This window comes from Tachyglossus aculeatus, unplaced genomic scaffold (assembly GCF_015852505.1).
Source record: "Tachyglossus aculeatus isolate mTacAcu1 unplaced genomic scaffold, mTacAcu1.pri scaffold_177_arrow_ctg1, whole genome shotgun sequence".
Lineage (NCBI taxonomy): Eukaryota > Metazoa > Chordata > Mammalia > Monotremata > Tachyglossidae > Tachyglossus > Tachyglossus aculeatus.
In genome coordinates this window covers 150,820-175,404 of record NW_024044898.1, presented here as the reverse complement: position 1 = coordinate 175,404, position 24,585 = coordinate 150,820, and the positions used below count along the sequence as shown (strand labels likewise).

The following is a 24,585-nucleotide window of genomic DNA, read 5'->3' as shown; positions in this document are numbered from 1 at the left end:
ACAGTAAACTGGATCACTTTGCTTGCTGTGAAACAGTCCTCTCCTCCTTTCATCAAAGAGCCCTGCCACCGAGAGCCCCTCCTCCCAACAGAAAGTCCCAGGCCCTAGCAGAGAGCTCCCTCTAAGCCCCCCATTCACAGAGAGCCCAGCCTCCAAGTGGAGCCCAGCCCCTCCTCTTGGGCTGGACTACAGGCTGGGTTGGATACTGCTGGATAGCGAGTTGGGTCAAGGTGGTTGGTGCAGGCCTGGTCCTGTGTGCCCACAGGGAACTTTGAGGAGCAGGCAGTGCCCCAGCAGTGGGGTTTGGGCCACTCCTTAGGAAACTCTATCTGCTCCCTCTGGCTGAACGACCAGCAAGAATGTGTGAAAATTCAAGCAGGTCTGGGCCAACGAACCCCAAATTGTGTGATTTTTACAGCCTCAAACCCACTAGCTGATTTCAAGGATCCATTGTTCAATGCCAATTGGGCTTTACCTGACCTATCGACCTATGTGTTAAAATGCGTGTGTGTTTGTATGTCTGTGCGTGTGTGGCGCGGGACCTCGGGTTAGTGGGAAGAGAAGCAGGGCTCTTCTCAAGGAGAGAATTCTCTCTCTGCCAGTTCCACGCTGCTGGCTGGACTCTCTGGATTCTGGAGTTACAGCTGTCAGGGATGATAAGCTGGCATGGCTGCAGGAGCCAGCATCAGGCTGTGACCTTAGGGGTTCCACCTGGGGATACCCCTGGGGTGTTTCAGGAACCTGGGTCAGGTCAGACGGAGGCTGGGCTCTGCCCAAACCCAGGGACACTGCCGTGGTGCAGCCTCAACAACCTGGAGGTGTAGTTTAGTGTAGCTTCAAAAACCTGGAGTTCAGCTTGGTGTAGCCTCAAAAATGTGTGGTGCAGACTCAAAAACCTTGTGCACAGGCCAAAACCCATATGCTTTCTCTCCTTCTCGTAGGACAAGAGCCACTGTGGGAAGGAGCATGACATAGTGAAAGAGGAGTCAGAGGGCATGGGTTCTAATTCTGGCTTCACCAATTGCCTGAGTGACCCTGGGCAAGTCACTTCACTTCTCTGTGCCTCAGTTTCCTCAGCTGTAAAATCAGAATTTGATATCTGTTCTCCCTCATACATAGAGTGTGAGCCACACGTGGGACAGGGGCTGGGTCCGATCTGATTAACTTGTATCTACACCAGCAATTAGAACAGTGCTTGACACACAGCAAGCACTTAGTAAATATTATATTATTATTATTTTTGGACTCAAGCCAAGAAATTTCTAATTCACAGTCTGGGCAGACCTTCAAGACAATCATAATTGTCGTATTTGTGGGGAGATAGAAGATAATTAGGTTCAACACTGTGCCTGTCCCATATGAGACTCACAGTCTAAGGGGGAGGGAGAACAGGAATTCAGTCCTCACATTACAGATGAGAAAACCGAGGCCCAGAGAATCCAAGTGATTTACCTAAATTTGAGAAGCAGCGTAGCTCAGTGGAAAGAGCACGGGCTTTGGAGTCAGAGATCATGGGTTCAAATCCTGGCTCCTCCAATAGTCAGCTGTGTGACCTTGGGCAAGTCACTTCACTTCTCTGTGCTTCAGTTCCCTCATCTGTAAAATGGGGATTGAGACTGTCCCCTGTCCAAGTGGGACAGGGTCTGTGTCCAACCCAATTTGCTTGTACCCACCACTTTGCTTAATACAATGTCTGGCACATAGTAAGCACTTCACAAATGACATCATTGTTATTATTATTACCACTGTATACAGCAGAATACTTCATCCCATGCTTAACCTAATTAAAAGGGGAGTAGATGCCTACCTACAGAGAAGCAGAGTGGCTCAGTGGAAAGAAAGAGCACGGGCTTTGGAGTCAGAGATCATGGGTTCAAATCCCGGCTCCTCCAATTGTCAGCTGTGTGACCCTGGGCAAATCACTTAACTTCTCTGGGCCTCAATTACCTCACCTGTAAAATGGGGATTAAGACTGTGGGCCCCCCGTGGGACAACCTGATCAGTTTGTATCCTCCCCAGCACTTAGAACAGTGCTTTGCACATAGTATGTGCTTAATAAATGTCATTATTATTATTATTATTAAATTTAGGCAACTGACGTGTGGAGGAGCTGGGATTAGAACACACGTCTCCTATCTCTCAGTCTTGCGCTTCTTTTTATTAGGTTATGCTGCTTCTCAAGAGGTCATCTTGTCCCTCCTCTGCCACTGGGCAGAATTGGGGCTACCTCTGTCCTTCACCTCTGACTTTCACCCTTCCAGGTCAGGCGTTGAGAGGCACCTGGCTTTGGGGTGACTCTGATCTTTCTGACTCCTACCTTTCAGCCCCCGGGACCCCTATCCTACCCCACCCCCTGGACATCAGCCAAGCTCAGACTACAGGAAGACTTGCAGGTGGCCATCTTTGATTGCTGATTTTAAGGAACGGAACTTTAACTTCTGAGACCCTTCAAAAACAAAGGCCAGTTCTATTGTATGGGAATTTTTGAATCTTGAAATGAAGTAACAAAAACCATTTTTTGAAAAAAAAACCAACATTTTTTTTACAGTCCCACCTGTTTCCTGGCTTATCGCAACCTCAGCCAAGTGACCTCTTGGTCTGCCTTCCTTTAATCTTTCAAACTCTTGTCCCATGTACCACCTTCCCTGCCACCCCCAGCCCAGTGCCAGCCTACAGGGGCTCTTCTACTCGTCACTATCCCCTCCTCACCACCCCGGCCGTGTTATTCACTCATTCATTCATTCAATCGTATTTATTGAGCACTTACTGTGTGCAGAGCACTGTACTAAGTGCTTGGGAAGTACAAATCGGCAATATATAGAGACAGTCCCTACCCAACAACAGGCTCACAGTCTAGAAGGGCTGTTATGGCCAGGCCCAAGCCCCATGACCCAAACCTGTCAACCTGTTGTTAACCAGGCTCTGCTGCAGCTGGCTGGCCTTCTCTAGACCCCCCCCCCACACACACACACCGCCCAAAGTGTCAGTGAGTGTTGAAGCTCCTCACCCCCATGCTGACCCAGTCTCATTTGATGACCCTGCCTAGCTCAAGAGGAGCATCTCTTGTCCCCTCTCCCTAGGGCGGCCCAGTCCCCCTCCCAAGGCAGGTGCTGCAAGAACTGGGCAGGAGCAAGAAGAGACCTACTCTCTGGGGTTCACACAGTTTATTGAGTCTGATCCAAAGGGTATTTACATGGGATGGGGGGAGGTGAGGGGTCCCTGCTGCTCTGCTCCTTCCAATTCCAGGAAAACTGGGGTCTGCCCTATGGAGGGAGGAGGCAGAGCTGGGGCTGGCCTGCCCGACGTCAGCCTTGCCCCTTCCTGTCCCAGATCTGCTCCGGTTCTGGTGGCCGCTGAGTTTGGGACCATCAGCATGGATCTGGGAGGGGGTCACTGGGCCCTCTTTCTCTTGGGTTTTGGGGTGTCCTTTGTCCTGGGAGGCAGAGGATGGAGGTTAGGAGGCACCCGGTGACTATGCTATGCCTTCCCCACCCTCCCCAGGCCCTTCAGGCCTCCCTTCCAAGCTACCCCTGCTGAACCCAGGGCACTTCCCCCCAGCCAACCCCAGGCATCCCCATCCCCCCGGCCCAAGTGTCATCGGCTCTGTTCCGCTGCCCATCATCTACTCCAACCCTCTGGCCCTGCCCCTGCTTTTTACCTTCTGCAGTTCTGGCCTTGGCTTCTGTTTTTCCGGCATGGCATCTTTGGAAACCTGTCCAACTTGCGCAGGAGTTCCCGGACCCAAGGCATGTCGGGGTCGGCACATATATCCTTCCTTTTCAGGTTTTTGGGGCTGAAGCTACAGGGGCGGGATGGTGAGCAGGGTTAAGGCCCCCCAGATCTGCCAGACCCCCTGCCTCCAGAGGCACTGCCCGCTGCCTCCCAAGACCCAGGTCCTGGACAAAGACCATAGGGGTCCTCAGAACTGGCTTGACCTCAGAGCTGCAGGTGAGGTTCCCCCCTAGCCCCGCAAGCCTTCCTCAATGATATCACAGCTTTTCCCATCCTGCCAAGTGACCCGCCCTTGACCCCCTCCACTGAACCCCAACTCACATGACAGCCGGGATGGTGCAACCCCCGTTGATGTCCTGCTGGCGATAGGAACGGACGATGTTCAGGCGGACTGCTTTCTGGGTGTAGGCCAGGCAGCAGTCCGGGGCTCCGTTGTCTCCCCCTGGGTGTGCACAGGTTGGAGAGGGACCGTGGGACTTGGAAATCCCTGGGCTCCCCAAGGGAGGGCTCCAGCTTCCAACCCCAGCTTTGTGCCTCAGTATCCCCCAGAACTTGAGGTGAGGGGTTGAGGGGAGCCCCCCCCTTCCCTAGACAGGGTCATCTTTGGCCAGAAGGCCCCAGCCCCCTCAACCACTCTTCTCAGTAGCCCATTCCTCTCCCTTCCATTCACCAAGCGTAGGGAAGTGGCTGGCGAGGCTTTTACAGGATAAACTTTCTACTTTTTCCAGACCGACTGCAGGGGACCCAGAGCTGCTCACCTCCCCCAGGCTGAGCTCCCGAATGCCTCCCCTACCCATCTGGGTTTCCCCTGGTCATCCCTCTCCTTGAGCCTGGCCCAAGGTGGCCAATGCCCCAGCCCTCTGCCCAGGGCCCCTGAGAGCACTCCATGCCATACCTTGGGCTCCAGGACAGCAGACAGTGAGGGCCAAGAGGAGCAGAGCCAGGGGCAGAGGCCAAGCCATGGTGGGAGGCTGTGAGCCAGGAGCCAGGAGCCCAGAGGGACAGAGCTCTGGACTAAAAGCTGTGGGCATGTTCTCTGGGCTGCTTGTCTCCACTATTTATTCTCCCTCCACTCCACTTCTTTCCATCTGTAGGCACAGTGCCCAATTTATTCCCCCCTCCCACTTTCCTCCAGCTACTTCCAGGGCTGGGATCTCCCTGCTTCCTGGCAGGGGCTGCCCCTCCCACCCTCCTCCCTCCCTCTCTCTCTCCAGGGTCATTGACTGGGACAGACACTTATTTATGATGTCCCAGCTCTGGAGGTATGAGAAAACCCACCCCACCTGCTGCGGGGAGAGGGTGCAGAGGTAGAGAGCTTGATTTGATCTGGTGGGGTCCCGGGCTAGCCCTCTCCCCTCTCTTGCTAGCTCTGGGCTGCTTGGAAGTGTTCCTCCCTCAGGCCTATGTCACCAGGGCAGGACACAGTGGGCCACCCTGGTTTGGATGGAAAGGGAGGTCCTTACCTCTTCCCTGGGGGCCTGGCTGCTTCTTCCTTGGGCTGGCCCTCAGCCTTTGACGGACAGAAGTCAGAGGTTACCAGAGGCCCTGATGGTTCTGCCTGACTCCTCTGTCCTCCCACCCCAGCCCCCAGACCTTAATCTCTGCCATTGCCCTTCCCATCTCTCCTTTCCACCCCCAGTCCTGCTCTCCCAGGGCCACCCGACCACTGGCTTCTGGCCCTGGGTCATGGCAAAGAGCAGCTTGGTATTACTCTCAGTCACCCAACCCCATCTAGTGTAACCCCCAATCCAAATGCATCCCAGGTGGGAACCTCAGGAGGGGTGGAGGAAAGCAAGGGAGTCTCTGGATCCTCGATAACCGTTGCGGATGGGCCTATTGATCGATTGATCCTTCTTCCCCTCAAGCCCAGGTGCCCAACACCAGCCAGGCCAGGGAAGGCTCATCTGACATTTTCTAAAAGCAGTGACTTTAGGGCAGCTATTAGGGTGAACTGTGTGCAGACCCAGGGACTGCCTGGGGGAAGGGATGGAAGGTGGAGGAGAAGGAGGAGGAGGAGAAGGCTCAGTCCCTGCCCCTGAGGATCAGGGCGCCTAGAGGGGGCAGAAAGAGTCAGGCAGAACCATCAGGGACTCTGGTAACCCCTGACTTCTGACCATCAAAGACTGACGGCCAGCCCAGGGAAGAAGCAGCCAGGCCCCCAAGGAAGAGGTACGTACCTCCTGCTCCACCCTAACCAGGGTGGTCCACTGTGCCCTGCCCTGGTGACCTGGGCCTGAGGGAGGAACACTTCTGAGCAGCCCAGAGCAAGCAGGAGAGGGGAGGGGCCTAGCCCGGGGCCTAGCCAGATCAAATCAAATCAGCCAAACAGGAGGTGTCCATCCTGGGCAGGGCCAGGTCCCCCTAAATGGCCCAAGCAGCATTTGCACTCGTGTATGCCTCTGTCTGTGTCAGGAACGAGAGCTGGGGGATTCCAAAGGCCCGGGGGCTCTGAGACGAGCAGAGGGCAGAGGAGTGGTGGGTGAGCCTGCCCAAGAGAGCGTGAGAAGCAATATGGCCCAGTGGAAAGAACACAGGCCTGGGATCAGAGGCTTTGCCATTTGTCTGCTGTGTGACCCTGGGCAAGTCACTTCACTTCTCAGGTACCTCATCTGTAAAAGACGGTTAGCCTCATGTAGGACAGGGATGGTTTCTGACCCAATTATCTTGTATCTACTCCAGTGCTTAGTACAGTGCCTGGCACGTAGTTAGCGCTTAACAAATGCCATTAAAAAAACAGAGGTCAGTCCCTGTCCGGAGCTCTGGGTGGGGGGCACGGTGGCAGCTAGGGGGAGAGGGGGCAGCCAGAGGCCCAGAGGCAGAGGGAGGGAGGGTGTTAGAGGTGGGGGGTCGAGCAGAAGTCCAGAGTCCAGGTGGAGTAGACAGACCAGAGCCACCGAGGCAGCCCCAGGCAAAGACGGCAGGCAGCTGGGAGGGAGGCGGGGGGCGTGGGGCCTTGGGTTGTGCATCGCTGGCACCCACTGCCCTCTCCCAGGGACTTTCCAGCCTGGAAGCCCTTCTGGGAACCCATAAGGGGAGGACAAGGGGCAGTGCTGGGGCTGGTCCGCTGGCCTGGGAGTGGAACTATCTTCTCCCCCTACAATCCCCCGTTCTTTTCAGCAGCAGCCGCGGCAGCTATGGCAGCACACACCAAACCATCCCAACTATCTTTCCGCCTCTGGGCAGGAGCGGGACTCAGCTAACCATCCCATCCATCCCCCTGCCTCCAGGAATCACCAGGGCTGAGTAAACCCTTCCATTCATTCCCCTCTCCAGGGAGGAGCAGAACCCACCCGACCAGTCCATCCAACCCACTTCCTTGGGGCAACAGCAGGCCCCACTCAACCATTCTGTCCATCCCCCGTCTCTGGGCAGCAGAAAGCGAATCCATCCTCCTGCTGCCGGGCAGCAATAGGACTCACCCAACCATCCCGACCATCCCCCTGCCTCCAGTCAGCGACAACACACACCCAATCATCCTGTCCTTCCCTCTACTTTTGGACAGCAGCAGGATCCACTCAGTCAATCCATCATCCCCCTGCCTCTGGGCAACAACAGTAGCTGCTGAACCATTTCATCTGGGCAAGCAGAGTGGCAATAATAATAATAATAATGATGATGGTACTTGTTAAGCACTTACTATGTGCAAAGCACTGTTCTAAGCACTGGGGGGATACAAGGTGATCAGTTTGTCCCATATGGGGCTCACAATCTTAATCCCCATTTTACAGATGAAGTCACTGAGGCACAGAGAAGTGAAGTGACTTGCCCAAAGTCACACAGCCGACAAGTGGCGGAGCTGGGATTAGAACCCACGACCTCTGACTCCCAAGCCCGTGCTCTTTACACTGAGCCACGCTGCTTAATGGAAAGAGCACAGGCCTGGGAGTCAGAGGACCTGGGTTCTAATCCCAGCTCTGTCACTCATCTGCTGAATGACCTTGGGCAAGTCAATCAACTTCTCTGTGCCTCAGTTTCCTCAACTGTAAAATGGGGAGTCATCCCTGTTCTCCCTCCTACTTAGACTGTGAGCCCCATGTGGGACTGGGACTGTGTCTAACCTGATTGACTTGTATAATAATAATAATATTATAATAATGGCATTTATTAAGTACTTACTATGTGTAAAGCACTGTTCTAAGCACTGGGGAGGTTACAAGATGATCAGGTTGTCCCATGGAGGGCTCACAGTCTTAATCCCCACTTTACAGATGAGGTAACTGAGGCCCAGAGAAGTTAAATGACTTGCCCAAGGTCACACAGCTGACAATTGGCAGAGCCGGGATTTGAAACCGTGACCTCTGACTCCACAGCCCTAGGGCTTAGGGTGGCGCTAGACATACAGCAAGCATTTAACAATGATTATTACTTTCTGTCTCCCTGACTCTGGGCAACTGTAGAATTGACTCAACCAATCTGTCCATCCCCCTGTCTCCAGGCGGCAGCAGGATCCACCCAAACATTCCGACTGCCCCCCTGCCTCCAATCAGCAGCAGGTCCTGCCGAACAATTCCTTCCATTCCCTGCTTTCAGCATTGTCATCATCATCAATAGTATTTACTGAGCGCTTACTATGTCTAGAGCACTGTACTAAGTGCTTGGGAGAGTACAACAGAGTTAATAGACCCATTCTCTGACCGTGGTGAGCTTAGGCATCGGCAGGATCAATCAATCAATCAATTGTATTTATTGAGCACTTACTGTGTGCAGAGCACTGTACTAAGCGCTTGGGAAGTACAAGTTGGCAACATATAGAGACAGTCCCTGCCCAACAGTGGGCTCACAGTCTAAAAGGATCCACCCAACGATTTCTTCCAGCTCCCTGGCACCCACCCACCTAACCATGGCATCCATTCCCCACCTACTGACAGCAATAGAATCCACCTAACATTCCCATCCATCTCCCTGCCTCCAGGAAGCATAACCTCTCCTGAGCAGGAGACTCCAGGGATGGAGAGATGGCAGGGACAGAGACCCCATGCCATTCCTGGGTTCTGTCTCCCCTCCCCTCTCTGCTGGCGCGTCCTTCCTGTTCTCCGACTTCCAGGCGCGTCCTTCTTGTTCTCCGACTTCCATCCCTTTCACTGCAGAGCCGGTCTATCCCCCTAATTGTGCCCTCCAGGGAAGGGAGGTCGTGGAGCCTGGGTGGTCCCCATTGCCCAAAGGGAGGTCAGTGGCCAGGAGCTGGGGGACTCTAGAAGCTTCCAGATTCAGGTGGGCAGGCAGGGGCCGCTGTCCTAGGAAGAGGAGGAGGAGGAGGAGGAGGAGGAAGAGTGGGAAGCCTGGATCCTGACACTGATTGTGCCATCTGGAGTGTGAGATCCAGTCAGGTCCCTTTGGAGGAACCCGAGGCGGAAAGGATGGCTGGGGGCAGGAAGCAGATGTCCAGGGGGGCAGGAAGTGCCAGGGAGAGGCTGGCTGGGGGTCTGTTCCTCTCTGCGTTCCCTCAACAGAGCTAGGAAATCCAGCCTCATGGTGCCTGGGATGGGGCCTGCTGTTCTGGTGACTCTCTATGCTGCCTCTCTTCTGGAACTCTGGGCCGCCCAGCGAGGCTGGGGTGGGCAGGGACCATGCCCAGGCCTATCCAAGGATTTGACCCACTGTCCCTGTAGTGGAGCCTGGAGGGATCAATTCGTCAATCAATCCATCAATCAATAGTATTTAGTGAGTGCTTACCATAGGTAGAACATTGAACTGAGCCACTGGGAGAGTACACTACAACTACAGTGTTGGTAGATATGGTCCCTGCCCACAGCGAGCTCTCAATCTACACAGGGAATCAGACATTAAAATAAATTGCAGATAGAGAAAAAAGAGGAGTATAAAGATTTGTTCGTGCTGTGGATCTAGGGTTAGTGTCAGAATCAATCAGCAGGCAATTGTATTTATGGAGCACTTACTGTGTGCAAAACACTGTACTAAGAGCTTGGGAGGGTACAATATAACAGTAAACAGACATGTTCCCTGCCCACAATGAGCTTACCGGGTTGTGTTTAATGGGTACATGGACAAGAACATAGTTGATGCAGAGGGGAAGGCAGATAGGGGAAATAAGACCAAGTTAGAGAAATCCTCTAAGCAGAGGACTTTAAAGAAGTGAAGGGGGAGGGAAAACATGGTCAAGGGGTCAGTGGAAGGTTAGATGAGACAGAGGTGCAGAAAGTAGGTTGGTGTTAGAGGAGCAGAGTGTTGGGGCTGGGTGGTAGTAGGAGAGTAGCGAGGTGAGGTGGTGGGAAGAGGCGATTGGGTGTCTTAAAGCCCAGAATGGTGGCCTCTTTCCTTCTATGCTGTTCTATGGCCCTGGATGGGATGATGATGATGATGATGATGACGATGATGATGATAGTATTTATTAAGCGCTTACTATGTGTCAAGCACTGTTCTAAATGCTGAGGTAGATACAAGGTAATCAGGTTGTCCCATGTGGGGCTCACAGTCTTAATCCCCATTTTACAGATGAGGTAACTGAGGCTCAGAGAAGTTAAGTGACTTGCCCAAAGTCACACAGCTGACAAGTGGCAGAGCCGGGATTAAAGTCCACAACCTCTGACTCCTAAGCTCATGCTCTCTCCACTGAGCTACGCTGCTTCACCACGTAGGCAGGGAACATGTCCACCCACTCTGTTGTTTTGTGAGTGCTTAGCACAGTGCTCTGCACCCAGTAAGTGCTCAATAAATAAAATTGATTAATTGAGGGTGGGATGAGAGGAGGATAGGAGGGTGGGATGAGAAGAGGAATGGGAGGGTGGATGGGGAAATGGATAGGAGGTTGGGATGGGAGGGTGGGATGAGAAGGTGGATGGAATGATGGATGGACGGGTGGGATGGGAGGGTGGAGTCCTCCTGGCTCAATCCCCTTGCCACCTCCTATCTTACCATGCCAATTTGCTCCTCCTCCTAATAATAATAATAATAATAATAATAATGGTATTTGTTAAGTGCTTACTGTGTGCCAAGCACTGTTCTAAGTACTGGAGTAGATACAAGGTTATCAGGTTGTCCCATGTGGGGCTCCCAGTCTTAATCCCCATTTTACAGATGAGGTAACTGAGTCACAGAGAAGTTAAATGACTTGCCCAAAGTCACACAGCTGACAAGTGGTGGAACCGGGACCAGAACCCATGACCCCTGACTCCCGAGCCTGTGCTCTTCCACTAAGACACCCAGAACTCTCTCTTAGCTCCTATAATGCAAACCTTCTCGCCAAACCTCGATCTGGTTTTTCTTACTGCCCACCCCTTGCCCACATTCTCCCTCTAGCCTGAACTCTCTTCATAATTTTTTTTCAAGGTATTTGTTAAATGCTTACTAGGCATCAAACACTGTTCTAAGTGCTGGCTTAGATACAAGTTAGTTAGATTGAACACAGTCCCTGTCCCCCATAGGAGACAGAACAGGAGAACTGAGGCACAGAGAAGTTAAGTGACTTGCCCAAGTTCACACAGCAAGCAATTGGCAGAGCAGAGGTCCTCTTGATTCCCGGCTGGTGCTCTTTTCACTAGGCTAGGCTGCTTCACGGGACAGGTAGGGAATGGGTAGGGCCTGAGTGTGAGCTGGTTAAGGGCTGGGACTCCAAATTTGCCAATTTTTCATGCATGGAATTAACCAAATCACCTACCAAAATTTGGGTCTTGGGTTGGGAGGCAGAGGTGGGGGAATAGGAAAAGGAGGAGGGGGAAATGAGGAGGGGGCAGCAACCCTGGCGGGCACTCATTCACCTCATATGTGACAGATGACTACACTACCCACTTACAAAACCCTCTGAAAATGTCATTGCCTCCATGAGGTCTTCCCAGATTAAGCCCACATCTCCCCTACTTCCTCTCCCCTCCGCGTCACCGTGGCCCTTGAATCTGTAAGCCCTTTAATGGCTTGCTAACCACCCCACTCTCAGCCCCACAGTGCATAACTGTAATTTGATGTCTGATTCTCCCCTCTGGACCATAAGCTCTGCGTAGGTAGGGAATGTATCTACCAACATTTGTTTTGTACTCTCCCAAGGACTTAGTACAGTACTCTGTACCCAATAAGTGCTCAATGAACAGCACCTATCGACTGATTGGTGATTGATTACTTTGCTGCTGCACCCTCCAAATATTCGACCGGCATCCTGATGGTGTCCCTTTGCCCCCACTGCCTGTCTGGAGTCATCTCTGCCACCAGGCTCCTGTCCTCCGACCTAAAGCCCCAGCCTATAGCCTCGAGGAGGAGGGAGAGGAGGAGGAGGGGGAGGAGGGAAGAAGAAGGAGGTGAAGGAGGACGTGGGAAGGAGAAGGAGATGGGGGAGGAGGACAAACAATGTTTATCGAGCACCCATTTGGTTCACTGCTCTAGGTGCTTAGGAAGTACAGGATAAAGAAGTGACCCATTCCCTGACTTGAAGGAGTAGATACTCTGAGTTGTCCCCAAATCCCTAGCCTCCAGCTTCTTGCCAAACTCAACCTCCACAGCCTCCTGCCCCCAGCCTCCACAGCCTCTAGCCTCAGGGAGTGGGAGCTGAGCTCCCTTGCACCTCTGCCCCTACGCAGTTTGGCCTGGAGAGAAGCCCAAGGGATTTGCAACTTCCTGTGCTCACGTCCACTCCCTCCCTTTCCAACCTTTCACCCCTCCATCCCCTCCACTCCTCCAAGACCTCCATCCTCCTTTCAGTCCCACTCTTCTCCTTGGGTGGATGGAAGGGAGGGCAGTGTGTGTGTGTTTGAGGGGGTCCCCAGCTGGGGCCCGAATTCGGGCAAGGAAGTCACTGCCGACTGAGATGCTGGAAACCCCCAGTCTATGGAGCGTGCCTCCTCCCCCAGCAACCTCCAGGCCCCGGCCCCTCCTGATCAGTCCATCTGCTCCCGGCTGGCGGAAGCCCCCAGGACCTGCTCGGTAGGAGGCATCCGCAGCTCGGTTCTCAGTGGGTGGTGGGAACGTGAGAGGAGTCCAGGGTGGGAGGTGGGGGCAGGGGCAGGCCGACCGTGTGGGAAAGGGGAGGGGATGGTCCCGGAACTGCTGCCGTGGGAGGTCTGTGGCCCCTCACACATGGACCAGGCGTCAGAGAGAGGTGGATCTAGTCGATGGTTGGCTCCTGGCACCAGAACTGCCAATTCTAGGGGACCTGAGGGTGAGAGTTCATCAGGAGGAGCCACAGGGATCCAGAGGTTGGCCGGGGAGGTCCTGGGCAGACCAGAGCCTGGTGCCCTCTGCCTGCCTGGAGCCCGGTGTCCCCTTCTGCACCTGCTCTTCTTCCTTCCCTGACCGCCATCCCTCTCTGATAGCTCCATCCTCTCTGCCTCTCAGGGATGGTGGGATCCTGGTGCTTTGGGACCAGCATCTACTCTGTGCCAAGCCCCAGACCATGCCTGGGGTAGAGATGAGATCATCAGACTGGACACAGTCCCTGCCCCACCCGGGGTTCTCGATCTAAGGGAGAGGTGATATGGCATCCCCTCTGAAGCACAACCTACCTGGGATCAGACTGGCCCACGCTAATGAGCTGTTAACTTCATCAATCTGGATGTTTCCTCCAAAGTGGAGTTAGGGCTTGAAACGACTCAGTAATTCAGACCAGCAAGCCTCAGTAATTTGCAGTTTGCATCCAAACAACCAGACTGTTTGTTAGGATTGTGCATGTGTACGTGTGTGGACATGCACGTACGTGTGCGTGTACGTTAGCGTGTGTGATGATGATGATGATGATGATGAGCCTCAGTCCTGAGAGTTCAGAAGTGAGACCCTGTGCAGGGGAATGGATTATAGTTCCCATGGCTGGCACAACTCCACACTGCCAGTCGTGTTCCCGCTGGGGCATGGGGTGCCATGAGGGAGAAGGTGGGCAAGGATGCCACACATGGCTAAGTGCAGGTGAGGGATTTTTCCCTGCAGGACCATCGAGGGCCTATAAACTGAAGCCCATCCCGACCCTGTTCTGGGTCACCATGACCTGGAAGACGGTGGCCTCGGTAGCCAGCTGCTGGCAGTACTGGCCATCCCTGTTAGCCAGCTATTTTCAATATTCCTGCCAGGCCCGTCCACCTCACCAAAAGCCTGAGGTGGTTCTCTGGGCAGAAATACCTACAGCCTGGCCCCAGCAGGCAGGCCTGGGACAGAATTCTGTCTCTCTTGCTCCCAGAATGGTGTTGATTGCTGTTGTTGCATTTATTGAGTGCTTACTATGTGCCAAACACTATTCTAAGCACTGGGCAGATACAGGATAACCCGTGAGTGGATTCTGGGTATGCACTCTCTGTGTGGTATGCTTGTGTGGGTTATATATGTGTTTGTTCTCTATGCATGTGTGTGTATTCTGTATGTATGTGTTGCCTATACATGTGTGTATTCTGTGAATGTTTATATTCCGTGGGGCTTACTCCGTTTATGTGCATGGGTGAGAGAAGCCATGTGGCCTAGTGGAAAGGAAATGCAGCTTAGAGTCAGAGGAGCTGGGTTCTAATCCCAGATCCTCCAGTTGCCTGCCAGGCAACCCTGGGCAAGTCAGCATGGCATAATGGAAAAAGCACAAGCTCAAGAGTCAGAGGACCTGGGTTCTAATCCCGGCTTTGCCACTTGTCTGCTGTGTGACCTTGGGAAAGCCACTGAACCTCTCTGTGCCTCAGTTCTCTCATCTGTAAAATGGGTATTAAGACTGTGTAGGGCCCCCCCGCCCCCTGTGTGGTGCCATTATGATACACCTCAATGTGATGATGTCACTATGTTGTGAAGTATATTTTTTTACGGTATTTGCTATGTGCTTACTATGTTTCAGGCATTGTTCTAAGCACTGGGGTAGATACAAGGTAATCAGGTTGGACATGGTCCCTGACCCATATGTGAGCCCTACAGTTCTTGGCACATAGTAAGTGTTTAACAAGTGCCATCATTATTATTATTATTATCAGTTCCCTCATCTGCACAATGGAGGTTCAATGCCTGTTCTCTCTCCTACTTAGAGTATGAGCCCCATGTGGGACCTGATTATCTTGTATCTACCCCAGAATTTAGTACAGTGCTGAGCACATTGTAAGAGCTTAATTAAAACCACAGTTATTGTTATTACTATGCTCAGTATGGGTCTGTGAACTGTGTGTGTGAAATCTGCAGTTGAATGAGTGTAGTCTTACTGCGTGATTTAGATTCTACTGAGGTATGGATATTCTGTTAGACTGTACTTGAACTTCATGGGTGTATGTGAGTATGTGAAGCAGCATGGCTTAATGGATAGAGCACCGGCCTGGGAGTCAGAAGGGCCTGGGTCCTAATCCCGGCTCTGCCCCTTGTCTGCTATGTGACCTTGGGCAAGTCACTTCACTTCTCTGTGCCTCAGCTACCTCATCTGTAAAATGAGAATAAAGACTATGAGCCTCATGTGGGACTGTGTTCAACCCAATTTGGTTGTATCCACCTCAGCGCTTAGTACAGTGCCTGGTACAGAGTAAGTACTTAGCAAATGCCATCATCATATTATTCTGTGTGGGAGTGTGTGTATTCCATTTGTGAGTAGGGGTATTTCGTTTGTGAGTGTGTGTGTGTGTGTGTGTGTGTGTGTGTGTATTCTGAGTATGAGGGGCTCTGGGTGGGCTGGCCTGGCTAGTGGTGGGTGTTTGTTTCTGTGTGCTAGGGAGCAAAGCAGAGGGGATTTCCAGACTTTAGGTCTTCCCAGACTTTAATCCTGGAAATGGGAAAGGCAGGGCCAGGCCATATGTAGGGAGCTGATTTTGCTGGGATCTGGTGTGTGTGAGTGTAAGTGTGCGTATCTGTCGGCAGGGAAGCAGGGAGCAGGGAGTGGGAGGCTGAGGGCAGGCAGAGGAGAGAACCCTCCTGCTTTCCCTGTTCCCTCGTTGGCAGGCAGCCGGGACTATTTACCATAGGCCTCTTCCTGCGGCCTGGCTTCCCACGGCCGGCTGGCTGGCCGCCTGCTGCCCCAGCGCCACCGATAAGCAGGGGCCGAGGAACTGACCCTTTTCTGGAAAGCCCCGGGCTTGCAGAAACAGACCTGGCGGCCTGTCAGGGACACTGCAGTGGGGAGCTAGGGGTGACGGGCCGGGCTGGGGGGTCCAGCTAGTAGCTTGGACACCATTTGCTGCTGGAAACAGGGCTCTCCCTCTGGGGCCCCACCCCCACTGGCCCCCTCCAGAGACCGGTCTGTTCCCAGGGGGTATCAGGTTACGGGGATTTGGGAGCCAAGCATTCTTCCTTTTCCCAGGAAGAATGAGGAGGGTCCAGTAGGAGGGGGAGAAGGGGAGGGGACAGGTTTGGGGCATCAGCTGGGCTCCATGGTCCAGAGTGGAGGCTGGCCCCCTGAATGACGCTCCTGGGATTAATCTGCCCAAGGACCCCAGAGATAATTGAGCTTGTAGGACCCCCCCGGTGTGGTACCTTTATGATAAACCTCAGTGTGATGATATCACTATGTTCATTCATTCATTCATTCAATTGTTTTTATTGAGTGCTTACTGTATGCAGAGCACTGTACTAAGAGCTTGAGAAGTACAAGTTGGCAACATATAGAGACGGTCCCTACCCAACAGCAGGCTCACAGTCTAGAAGGGGGAGACAGAAAACAAAACAAAACATATTAACAAAATAAAATAAATAGAATAAAAATGTACAAATAAAATAGAGTAATAAATATGTACAAACATATATACATATATACAGGTGCTGTGGGGAGGGGAAGGAGGTAAGGCGGGAGGGATGGGGAGGGGGAGGAGAGGGAGAGGAAGGAGGGGGCTCAGTCTGGGAAGGCCTCCTGGAGGAGGTGAGCTCTCAGTAGGGCTTTGAAGGGAGGAAGAGAGCTAGCTTGGCGGATGTGTGGAGGGAGGGCATTCCAGGACAGGGGGATGATGTAGGCCGGGGGTCAATGGCGGGACAGGTGAGAATGAGGCACAGTGAGGAGATTAGCAGCAGAGAAGCGGAGGGTGCGGGCTGGGCTGTAGAAGGAGAGAAGGGAGGTGAGGTAGGAGGGGGCGAGGTGATGGAGAACCTTGAAGCAGAGGGTGAGGAGTTTTTGTCTGATGCGTAGGTTGATTGGTAGCCACTGGAGATTTTTGAGGAGGGGAGTAACATGCCCAGAGCGTTTCTGGACAAAGACGGTCCAGGCAGCGGCGTGAAGTATGGAATGAAGTGGGGAGAGACAGGAGGATGGGAGATCGGAGAGGAGGCTGATGCAGTAATCCAGATGGGATAGGATGAGAGCTTGAACAAGCAGGGTAGCTGTTTGGATGGAGAGGAAAGAGCAGATCTTGGCAATGTTGCAGAGCTGAGACCGGCAGGTTTTGGTGACGGATTGGATGTAAGGGGTGAACGAGAGATCGGAGTCGAGGATGACACCAAGTTTGTAGGCTTGTGAGACGGGAAGGATGGTAGCACAGTCAACAGTGATGGGAAAGTCAGGGAGAGGGCAGGGTTTGGGAGGGAAGACAAGGAGTTCAGTCTTGGACATGTTGAGTTTTAGGTGGTGGGTAGACATCCAGATGGAGATGTCCTGAAGGCAGGAGGAGATGCGAGCCTGGAGGGAGGGAGAGAGAGCAGGGGCAGAGATGTAGACTTGGGTGTCATCAGCGTAGAGATGATAGTTGAAGCCGTGGGAGCGAATGAGTTCACCAAGGGAGTGAGTGTAGATCGACAACAGAAGGGGACCAAGAACTAACCCTTGAGGAACCCCTACAGTAAGGGGATGGGAGGGGGAGGAGGAGCCTGCAACAGAGACTGAGAATGAATGGCTGGAGAGATAAGAGGAGAACCAGGAGAGAAAGGAGTCTGTGAAGCCAAGGTTGGATAGCGTGTTGAGGAGAAGGGGGTGGTCCACAGTGTCGAAGGCAGCTGAGAGGTCGAGGAGGATTAGGATGGCAAGCCATTGGATTTGGCAAGCAGGAGGTCATTGGTGACCTTTGAGAGGGCAGTTTCCATGGAATGTAGGGGATGGAAGCCAGATTGGAGGGGGTCGAGGAGAGAGTTGGCGTTGACTAGTTGGCGTTCACTGTGTTGTGAAGAAGTGTATTTTTTTTTTACAGTATTTGTTACATACTAGGTGCCAGGTACTGTTCTAAGCGCTGGGGTAGATACAGGTAATCTGGTTAGACACGGTCCCCGTCCCATATGGGGCTCACAGTCTCTACGCTGATGACACCCAGATCTACATCTCTGCCCCTGCTCTCTCCCCCTCCCTCCAGGCTCGCATCTCCTCCTGCCTTCAGGACATCTCCATCTGGATGTCCGTCCGCCACCTAAAGCTCAACATGTCGAAGACTGAGCTCCTTGTCTTCCCTCCCAAACCTTGTCCTCTCCCTGACCTTCCCATCTCTGTTGACGGCACTACCATCCTTCCCGTCTCACAAGCCCGCAACCTTGGTGTCATCCTCGACTCCGCTCTCTCATTCACCCCTCACATCCAAGCTGTCACCAAAACCTGCCGGTCTCAGCTCCGCAACATTGCCAAGATCCGCCCTTTCCTCTCCATCCAAACCGCTACCCTGCTCATTCAAGCTCTCATCCTATCCCGTCTGGACTACTGCACTAGCCTTCTCTCTGATCTCCCAACCTCGTGTCTCTCTCCCCTTCAATCCATACTTCATGCTGCTGCCCGGATTATCTTTGTCCAGAAACGCTCTGGACATATTACTCCCCTCCTCAAAAACCTCCAATGGCTACCGATCAATCTGCGCATCAGGCAGAAACTCCTCACCCTGGGCTTCAACGCTCTCCATCACCTCGCCCCCTCCTACCTCACCTCCCTTCTCTCCTTCTACTGCCCAGCCCGCACCCTCCGCTCCTCCACCGCTAATCTCCTCACTGTACCTCGCTCTCGCCTGTCCCGCCATCGACCCCCGGCCCACGTCATCCCCCGGGCCTGGAATGCCCTCCCTCTGCCCACCCGCCAAGCTAGCTCTCTTCCTCCCTTCAAGGCCCTGCTGAGAGCTCACCTCCTCCAGGAGGCCTTCCCAGACTGAGTCCCTTCTTTCCTCTCCCCCTCGTCCCCCTCTCCATCCCCCCGTCTTACCTCCCTCCCTTCCCCACAGCACCTGTATATATGTATATATGGTTGTACATATTTATTACTCTATTTATTTATTTATTTATTTATTTATTTATTTATTTATTTTACTTGTACATTTCTATCCTACTTATTTTATTTTGTTGGTATGTTTGGTTCTGTTCTCTGTCTCCCCCTTTTAGACTGTGAGCCCACTGTTGGGTAGGGACTGTCTCTATGTGATGCCAATTTGTACTTCCCAAGCGCTTAGTACAGTGCTCTGCACATAGTAAGCGCTCAATAAATATGATTGATTGATTGATTATTGATTGATTAATCCCCATTTTGTAGATGAGGTAGCTGAGGCACAGAGAAGTTATGTGACTTGCCCAAGATCACACAGCAGACAAATGGAGGAGCTGGACTTGGAACCCAGGTCCTTCTGACTCCCATGCTCTATCCAAGTCATTACACTCTCTCTCATGTCCACATCCATTCTCCCATCAATCCATCAATCAATCGAATTTATTGAGCATTTACTATATGCATATGCAGAGCACTGTACTAAACACTTGGAAGTCTAGATTTATAATATACAATCAATCCATGGTATTTATTGAGTGCTTACTCTGTGCAGAGCACTTGGGAAAGTACAATAAAACAGAGTTGGTAATAATAATGATGATGATATTTGTTAAGCACTTACTATGTGCCAAGCACTGTTCTAAGTGCTAGAGGGGATATAAGGTGATGAGGTTGTCTCACTTGGGGCTCACAGCCTTCATCCCCATTTTACAGATGAGGGAACTGAGGCACAGAGAAGTGAGGTGACTTGCCCAAAGCCACACAGCTGACAAGCGGCGGAGCGGCGGAGCTGAGATTAGAACCCATGACCTCTGACTCCCAAGCCCTGGCTCTTTCCACTGAGCCATGCTGATAGATGTGATCCCTGTCCACAAGGAGCTAGAGGGAGAGACAGACACTAAAGTAGATTAGGGATGGAAGAGATAGTAGAATATAAATATATTCTCAGAAGCACTGAGGGGCTGTGTCTCAGTTCAGCACCATCATCTTCAAGCAATTAATAAAACAGGATCTGAACAACGGTGGTAAATGTTAAGAGCTTACATTGAGCCAAGCATCATACCAAGCTCTGCAATGGATTCCAGACAATCAGATCTACTCAGCCATCTCTCAAGAAGAGATGGCTCATTCAGTTTCAAAGAGCTACCACTTTGACCTGTGCCTCTGACACCACCCCTTCTGACCCTCTAAAAATACTTGAACTCACTCTTCTCGTCTTGACCCCACCACCTTCGACCACCTGTTCTGAGCTAGCTCCTTCCCATTTGCCTTCAAGCACATTCAGGTCTCCCCAAAACCTTCTCTGGCTCCCTCTGCACCCCTTGAGCTATCACCCCATCTCCCTGTTCCCATTCCTGTTCAGACTCCTCAGATGGGTTGTAAATACACATTAATTCCATTCCTTTCTTCTAACTTTTTTTAACAGTCTGGTTTCTGCTCTCTTCACCCCACTGAGACTTGCCCCTTGCCAAATCTAACAGTCTCTGTGAGAATTCTCGTCTACCTTTCAGTAGGCTTTGACACAGTTGTTCACTCCATTCTCCCAGGCCACCATCTAACTTTGTTTTTATTGGTGTGGGTTTCTTCCGGCTCTCTTCTTCTTTCTCTGGCTACACTCTCTCAGTCTCTCTCCGAGGGTTTCCCTCTTCTTCCTGTCCCCTAACTGAAGGAGTTCCTCCAGACTCAGTTCTGGGTCCCCCCTCTTCTCACGTTATACTCGGTTCCTCGAGGATCCCCTTAACTTCCAATGTGGATGATTCCCTAATCTACCTCTTCACCCTCAACCTCTCCTCTTCATTCTCACACTTCCTCCTGCCCACGGGGCACCTCGGCTCAAGCTGTTCAAAACTGACCTCCTCATTTCCCCCTATACACTCTCCCTCCAACTACCTTCCCAGTGGACAAAACCACCGACTACCATCTCTCTCAAGCCTGTAAGCTTGGTGCTGCCCTTGACCTTTCCATCTCTTTCAACCTCCAGTTTCATTCTTTCACCAGATTCCATCAGTTCTTCCTCCACAGCAATTCTAGGGTCCGCCCCTTCCTCTCACTGAGCATGACGCAGGTCATATCCGGATTTGATGACTGTATCAGCCACTTCAATGGTTTCCCTCCTGCCCCCAGCCTTTCCCCCCTCCAGTCTGTCCTTCATCCTGCTGATCAGATCATTTTTCTAAAGAATCATTCATCATCAATGGTATTTCACCATCATCAACTTCAGTGGTAGTTATTGAGCACTTACTGTGTGTAAAGCACTATACTAAGCAATTGTGAGAGTACAGTACAACAGAGTTGGTAGTGCACATCTCCCCACTCCTCAAAAACCTCCAATAGTTGCCTATTTATCTCGTCATCAGACAGAAACTACTGACTGCTGGTTTTACGGCATCAATCACACTCTCCCTCTAACCTCTCTCCTCCCACTACATTCCAGCTCACACTTTTCCCTCCTCTCTAGCTAATCCATTCATTCATTCAACCATATTTATTGAGCACTTACTGTGTGCAGAGCACTGTACAATTCAATGACAGATAGAGACAGTCCCTACCCAACAACAGGCTCACAGTCTAGAAGGGCTAATCTACTCACTGTGCCTTGTTCTCTTCTCTGACATTACCAATCTCTTGCATGCTCTCCGGGCCTCCCGCCCACTTCAGATGCCACTGACCAACTTTCTCCCCATTGTTTGTTTGTCTGATTGATTGATTGATTGTTAGCTGGAAGCCCACTGTCCTAGGACAGAGGCCAGGGGGCTGTTGGGCTGGACGTCACTGGTGAAATGCCTGGTGTCCTCCTTCTCCTCTTCTTCCTCTTCCTCCTCTGACTCCTCCTCTTCCGACCGCAGGAATGGGACGAATGTGGTTGAGGCAGCAGCCCTGGGATTAAGGGATTAAATTGGGCTCTGCCACTCCGGTGCCCCTTTCAGGGGCAATGCCAGGTGGAGTTGACTAGGGCTGGAAGCCCAGTGAGTGGAAAGGGAGAAGGAGCAACTGGGATGAAGCTGCAAGTTTAGCAAAAATGAAGGTCATGGGTTCTAATCCTGACTCTGCTGCTTGTCTGCTGTGTGACCTTGGGCAAATCACTTAATTTCTCTGGTCCTCAGTTAGCTCATTTGTAAAATGGGGATTGAGACCGTGAGCCCTACGTGGGACAAGGACTGGGTCCAACCTGGTTTGCTTGTATGGAACCCAGTGCTTGGTACAGTCCCTGGCACATAATAAACTCTTAACAAATACTATAATTATTAGTATGAGAGCTAGGCCAGGGCCCCTCCCTTTCACCCTCACTGCTCACCCTCCACAGCTGGCAATCCTCTGCCTTTGGACCAGGCACATTCAGCACTTAGAACAGTGCCAGCACTCAGAACACTGCTTGGCATATAGTAAGTGCTTAACAAATGCCATCATCATCATTATTATTATTATTCAAGGCTCCATATTCCACAAGGTCTTCCCCCAGCACCACACTCAGCCCAGCTCCTGATGGGGCAGGGGCTCCATGGCTCCCTCAACAGCTGCCCCCCGCCTGCCAGCCAGTGTCTCCCTCCTCCCCCCCACCCCGCTCCAGACCCCCATTCATCCCCCCACCCCAGTGTTACACTCTCCTGCCCAACTGCCCCTGGGGGATGTGGGGAGAGGAGTCTGAACCCCACCCCTCCATCCATACTATCCTTGATTTCTCCCTCTCTTTCAACCCCCACATCCACTTCTCGCACTGTCTCCAGAATCTGCTCCTTCCTCTCCAGATGGCACAAGAAGCAATGTGGCCTGCTGGACAGAACACTGGCCTGGGAGTCAGAGGACCTGAGTTCTAGTCCTGGCTCCACCACTTTATAATAATAATAATGGCATTTATTAAGCACTTACTATGTGCAAAGCACTGTTCTAAGAGCTGGGGAGGTTACAAGGTGATCAGGTTGTCCCACAGAGGGCTCACAGTCTTCATCCCCATTTAACAGATTAGGTAACTGAGGCACAGAGAAGATAAGTGACTTGCCCAAAGTCACACAGCTGTCATTTGGCGGAGCTGGGATTTGAACCCATGACCTCTGACTCCAAAGCCCGTGCTCTTTTCCACTGAGCCACACTGTTTCTCTGAGTCTGCTGTGTGGGCTTGGGCAAGTCACTTAACTTCTCTGTGTCTCAGTTAACTCATCTGTAAAACAGGAACTGTGAGCCCCATGTGGGACAAGGGCTGAATCCAAACTGATTAGTTTGTATCTACCCCAGTGCTTAGTATAGCTCCGGGATCGCAGTAAGTGCTTAACACATGCCATAAAAAAGAAACCAAAAGAAAAAAATCCCAGTCCTATGCCGGTTTGAACATTGGTCAGAACCCAACCCTCCTTGTTAACCTCTCTGCCTCCAGGGTCTCCCCTCCCATTTTATGTATTTCACTCTACTACACGGATCATTTTTCACAACAAAGTTTTGTTCCCATTTCTTCAGTGATCTCCAGCAGTTGGCCTATGGCCTCTGCATCAGAGAGACTCAATTAATTCTCTTCCTCCTATTCATGCACCCTCTTCTCCCACTATCGAATCATTGGTATCAATGCTATTTATTGAGAACCTACATTGCGCCGAGCACAGTACTAAGCTCTTGGGCAAGTGCAGTAAAATAGAGCTGGTAGAAATGATTTTTTCCCTCCAGGAGCTAACAGTCACCACAAATCACGCTCTTCCAAGCTTTCAAGCCAATTTATTCTGCCTCATTCTTGTCTTTTCCACCTTTGACCTCTTGCTCTCTCTCCTACTTCTGCCTGGACCTCCCTCCCCTCTGCACATCTGGCAGCTTAATGTTCTCCTCATTTTCAAAGCCCTTCTGAGATGACATCTTCGGCAAGCTTTCTCTGAGTAATTTCTCATCTCCCTAATTTATATCCCCACAACTTCCACTTTAACACTTCCACACTACTTATGCACTTAAGCCCCTTCAGCCTCCCATATCACTCACATTACATACCTTACATACCCTATTACTGAAGCACTAATTCATGCACGGGATCCCCTTCCCTTCTTCCCTCTGCCCGTGATTCATTTTAGAGAGGCAGCGTGGCTCAGGGGAAAGAGCCCAGGCTTGGGAGTCAGAGGTCATGGGTTAGAATCCCAGCTCTGCCACTTGTCAGCTGTGTGACCTTGGGCAAGCCACTTAACTTCCCTGGGCCTCAGTTAGCTCATCTGTAAAATGGGGATAAAGAGTGTGAGCCCCACTTGGGACAACCTGATCACCTTGTATCCCCCCCAGCACTTAGAACAGTGCTTTGCACATAGTAAGCACTTAACAAATACCATTATTATTATTATTATTTTAGCATTTTTGGCTAGAATGTAAACTCCTTGAAGACAACAATCATGTTTACTAATTCTACTGTATTATCCAAGCACTTAGTTGAGTCCTCTGCACATAGTAGGTGCTCACAACATAATACTGCCGGATTGTCTGGCTGGGGGAAATTGCCCGCACTTAAAGGAATAAATAAAAAGCAAACCCTTTCTTGAAAACATTTTTATTTCAGGGGCAGCAGCAGGGAGGCAATGTTAGAGGAGGGAAGAAGAGAATTGGCTGGGAAAATGAAAGCTGAAGTTGGCTCCTGTGCATGTTCTAAGTCAGAGGGAGCAAGGGGAAGAGGAGTGGGGAGCATGGGGGGAGAAGGGATAGCCGGGTGAGTGGGGAGTGGGAGGAGTAGAGGGGGCAGGGGAGTCAGTGGGGGGGTAGGGGGAGTGGGAGGAGCTGGGAAGCAGAGGAGCAGGGACTGGGGGGGTGGGGGGAGTAAGGGGATAGGGAAGAAGGGAAAGAGGGGAGAATAGAGAGAGCAG

General features: G+C 51.9%; 1 protein-coding gene across 1 annotated transcript; it reads right to left on the bottom strand.

The window, feature by feature from the left end:
• Window positions 1–3,149: 3,149 nt before the first annotated feature.
• Window positions 3,150–4,749, bottom strand: CCL21 (C-C motif chemokine ligand 21). The gene is made up of 4 exons (XM_038742782.1): window positions 4,628–4,749; window positions 4,054–4,174; window positions 3,659–3,799; window positions 3,150–3,433 (listed from the first exon to the last, which is right to left on the bottom strand). Exons 1-4 carry the CDS (start codon window positions 4,692–4,694, stop codon window positions 3,391–3,393), a joined length of 372 nt encoding a protein of 123 aa, XP_038598710.1. The 5' UTR covers window positions 4,695–4,749; the 3' UTR covers window positions 3,150–3,390.
• Between the last annotated feature and the right edge of the window lie 19,836 nt (window positions 4,750–24,585).